The 3,740-nt window shown below is 38.9% G+C and overlaps 1 protein-coding gene across 1 annotated transcript in view; it reads right to left on the bottom strand.

Annotated features, from left to right (window-relative positions):
• Positions 1–951: 951 nt before the first annotated feature.
• LOC132050118 (protein FAR1-RELATED SEQUENCE 5-like) overlaps positions 952–3,740 on the bottom strand; it is a 3,166-nt gene continuing 377 nt past the window's right edge. The window contains exons 1-2 of the mRNA XM_059441179.1: positions 1,573–3,740; positions 952–1,085 (exon numbers count right to left, since the gene is read on the bottom strand). The exon at positions 1,573–3,740 is cut by the window's right edge and continues 377 nt beyond it. Coding sequence (XP_059297162.1) covers positions 1,798–3,740 — 1,943 coding nt within the window. The 3' untranslated portion in view covers positions 952–1,085; positions 1,573–1,797. The remainder of the gene's footprint in view (positions 1,086–1,572) is intronic.

Here is a 3,740-nt window from a genome sequence, read left to right as displayed (position 1 = left end):
TTGACACATCATCATGAATAAATTATGCAGAGTATTAAAACTTCTCTCTGGTCAAAAAACAAATGTTCGATTAATATGATTATTGAGCAAGTGGACTTGAAACCTTTTTTACAAACACGAAATCCTAATACTACATGAAAAAGGTTTGATGTTTTAGTATTTTAGAAGCCGAAATCCTTTTGACTTAGTAATAGAAAAGGTGGGAGAATTTCCTTTTTGGAATACGACAATCCTTATAAGATTAGGAAAGAGAGTATTACAATATTAGGCAAATAAATAAATCTATGAATTTTGAAAGAGTAAATTTAACCTATTTTAACCTTTTGCATTATCAGCCCCATTCACATTTGGATTAGGACAAAGAATCCAAACTCCTTATGTCCAACCGTGAGAGAATTTTAAGAAAGGTATGCACATCTGTTGCAATAAAGGAGCAAATAGTGAGTAACAATATGTACACAAGTTGTTCTACATTCATCTGGAAGATCAAAATACAGTTCCCACTATATTTGCTGGTTTTGTTTATCTCGGATTCCTAATTCTCTTACCTAACCTGAGGGTTCTAGCTTGAGCTACACTTCTAAACTGCTATCCATACGATCATCGACAATGCTATGAAGTGAAAAAGTCAAAGTGCTTTATATTGTAGGGAAAAGGGTTAAATTTACCCTTTACTCTGCGAAAAGGTTAGGTTTTACCCTCCGCTATACGATCTGTACAAAACTAACCCCACTGTTACCTAAATGGCTCAAATATCGCCTCCTCCGTTGAGAAAGATCGTCAAAGGTGGACATCCAATCCCACGTGGCACAGACATTTTCTAGGAGTGGCATGCCACCTCAGCGCCCCAACCCATTCAAATGCGGAATGCGTGCTACAGACAAGAGAGTGGAGGTTTGCAGTTATCTCTTCCAAGCTTAATCTTTCATGCCTAACTTAATACTCTGAACCTTAACGGTCAGCTGAAGCTTCTGCTGCTCAATATCTTTCAAGATTGTCAATAAGTTAGCCCGGTATAATTCACATTTTCGCCTTGCACGTTCCAGCTTACTTGTAAGTTTCTGTATCATTTTGTCCTTTTCATCCTACAAGGAAATCAACAAATGAATAAGAATGGATTGCACAAGTGGGATAATATGGTGATCCAATTTTCCCATATTTCCTTGAGAAAAAAAGAATGGGCATTAGAGTTGGTGAACATCTTATCAGATTCATCGTAAATGCAGACAAGATTATTCAAGTAAAATAACCTAGAGAGAAAAGGAAGAACAATCTGCAGATAGAGAACACTATGACAAACAACATCAACAAATTTAAATGAGCAAGCCTCTCCTTTTTATTCCCCCTTTAGTCAGAGATCAAGCTGTTATCTTCACAAAATTCATCTAAGCAGTAAACAAGATGCATAATTTTATTTGACTTGACAACTGATCTGTGCAATCATTGTAAGATGGAAGGCGTCCAACAGAGTAAACCAAAGCAATCTTCAAGAAAAGAGCTACAAAATATAGACGAAAACACACATGTTGGCATAGCATATTTGAAATAAAAGAAAGATTAAAGACGACTTACCACGCCCGTTGAAGGATCTGTACTCAATTGACGAGCCTCAAAGGGATTATTTACATGCCTTTCCTGAGTGGCAGACTCTCCTCTACAAGATCCACTAAAACTAGAAACTCCCACATCAGTTTTCTTAGCATTAGCAACTTTATTTGCAGCTTCTTGCAAGGTATCAATAGCCACCTTGTAAAGTTCCTCATCTTTCGCACCTTCATCTACATATTTGAGGGCTTCTCACTGAAGATTGTTATATCTGACGGTAAAAGATTCTTTACAATTATTTGATACTAAATTACAGGTCTGTTCTTCCAACATGACACCACGTTTAGCATTCCTAGTCCAACGCTTTAAAACATAGCATGGAGGAAGAATGAGAGTATTGGTGACTCTAAAGACTGTTAGTATATGCCAACAAAGGAGACCGGAGAACTCAAACATCTGGCAGCTGCATGATGCTTTAATCTCTCTGACATTGTAGTGAACTAAGTAAGACTTATGACTCTCCCCAAATTTAGCCACCTGAAATACAGTGATCGACTCCTTATCATCATCAACTTTAGTTGCCAAGAATGTGAGTGTTTCAACAAGCTCCGTTTGAAACTTCATGAACAGTTTCCTTGTATATATCTCGGCAGCTTGCTTCTCCATGGGTGATGGGGTCTTTAGAACGGCGGCAATATGGATGGTGTCATAATCTGCTTTAACTTCTTTCTCGTAGCGACTCTCTACAGCCTTTTCATACAACTTAATAAATTGTTGAAGGGTAGTTGATGCATTCACATACCCATCAAAATATGAATTCATACTATCACTACTCTGTGTTATACACATTTCTGCAAAGAATGTATCCCTCAAATAGACGGGAACCCATTGCTTGCGATCTGCATAAATAGCTTGAAGCCACTCATTTTTCCCAAGATCATATTTATCAATCAGAGTAAACCAACAAGCTTCAAACTCTTCAATGGACTCCATCAAGCTTACGCATTTATGAAACTCTGCTTCGAAATTAATATGCTCAGAGAGCACGTGGGACAACTTTTCTTGGCATTCCTTGAAAATATGCCATTTGCAAAACCTGTGACGTGTTTCGGGGAAAACCTGACTAACAGCCAACCGAATCACCCGATCATGGTCAGTCGTGATTGAGACTGGCGGCTTTCCACACATTGCCGTTAGCCAAGTTCTAAATAACCAACTAAAAGACGCTTCAGATTCATTTATTAAAAGAGCACAACCAAATAACACTGGTTGTCCATGATGATTTATCCCTGTGAATGGGGCAAACGGTAACCTATACCTGTTTGATTTGTAATTAGTGTCAAAAGTGACAGTATCACCGAAATAAGCAAAATTACTCCGACCCTTAGGATCAGCCCAAAATATATTACTCATACAATGATCTTCATCTCCTTGCACAGCATAGAAAAACGACGGATTTTCCAAATGCTTTTGTTTCAAATAATCAAGAAGAGTCTGCGGATCACCCCCAAGTGTTCTCTGTTTACTACTCCTCATGTAATTCCTACAATCACGCTCCGTAAACCCAACATTACTAATTCCACCATACTCCTTAATCAAGGCAGACATTATCCCACTCGGACCAATTCCAGCTACTTGTAATGTATCAATCAACGACTTAGCTGGTCCAGATACATGTCTGTGCGAACGCAAACAATGCACCTTATCAGGTTCAACAAGCTCATGGTTATGTTCTTTGACAAATCCCGATACAACCCATCTCCCCGAATCTTGAATCTTAACCACTAAGATCGCTTTACACCCGACCCTAGTCTCAGCTCGGGGTCTCTTAACCCTAGCACCACCACCGCCATCACGCCCAACTGGCTTCTCCTTCTCAACTCGAAACCCTTCTTTTGCACAAACAAATGATCTCTGAATAATAGCCCCATCACGCCTAGTTCTCCTAGACATGCTAACACGCGTACTAAACCCTACCCTACGTGCATATGAATTATAAAAGGCTTTCGCAGCTTCCTCCGACTCAAACTCCATTCCTTCATAAGGTTCAAGATTCATACTATCCCCATCAGAAATTCTAACATTACTAACAAACCCCTCAAAAGGGTCATTTAGTAATTGTTTATCTTCCCCTTCTTCAACAGGGTGTTCCATGTCAATTGTGTCATCTCCTACTCCTAAACCTATCACATCGA

Source organism: Lycium ferocissimum, chromosome 3 (assembly GCF_029784015.1).
Source record: "Lycium ferocissimum isolate CSIRO_LF1 chromosome 3, AGI_CSIRO_Lferr_CH_V1, whole genome shotgun sequence".
Lineage (NCBI taxonomy): Eukaryota > Viridiplantae > Streptophyta > Magnoliopsida > Solanales > Solanaceae > Lycium > Lycium ferocissimum.
The sequence above is the reverse complement of the archived record's forward strand: the minus strand, read 5'-3'. Positions and strand labels throughout refer to the sequence as shown.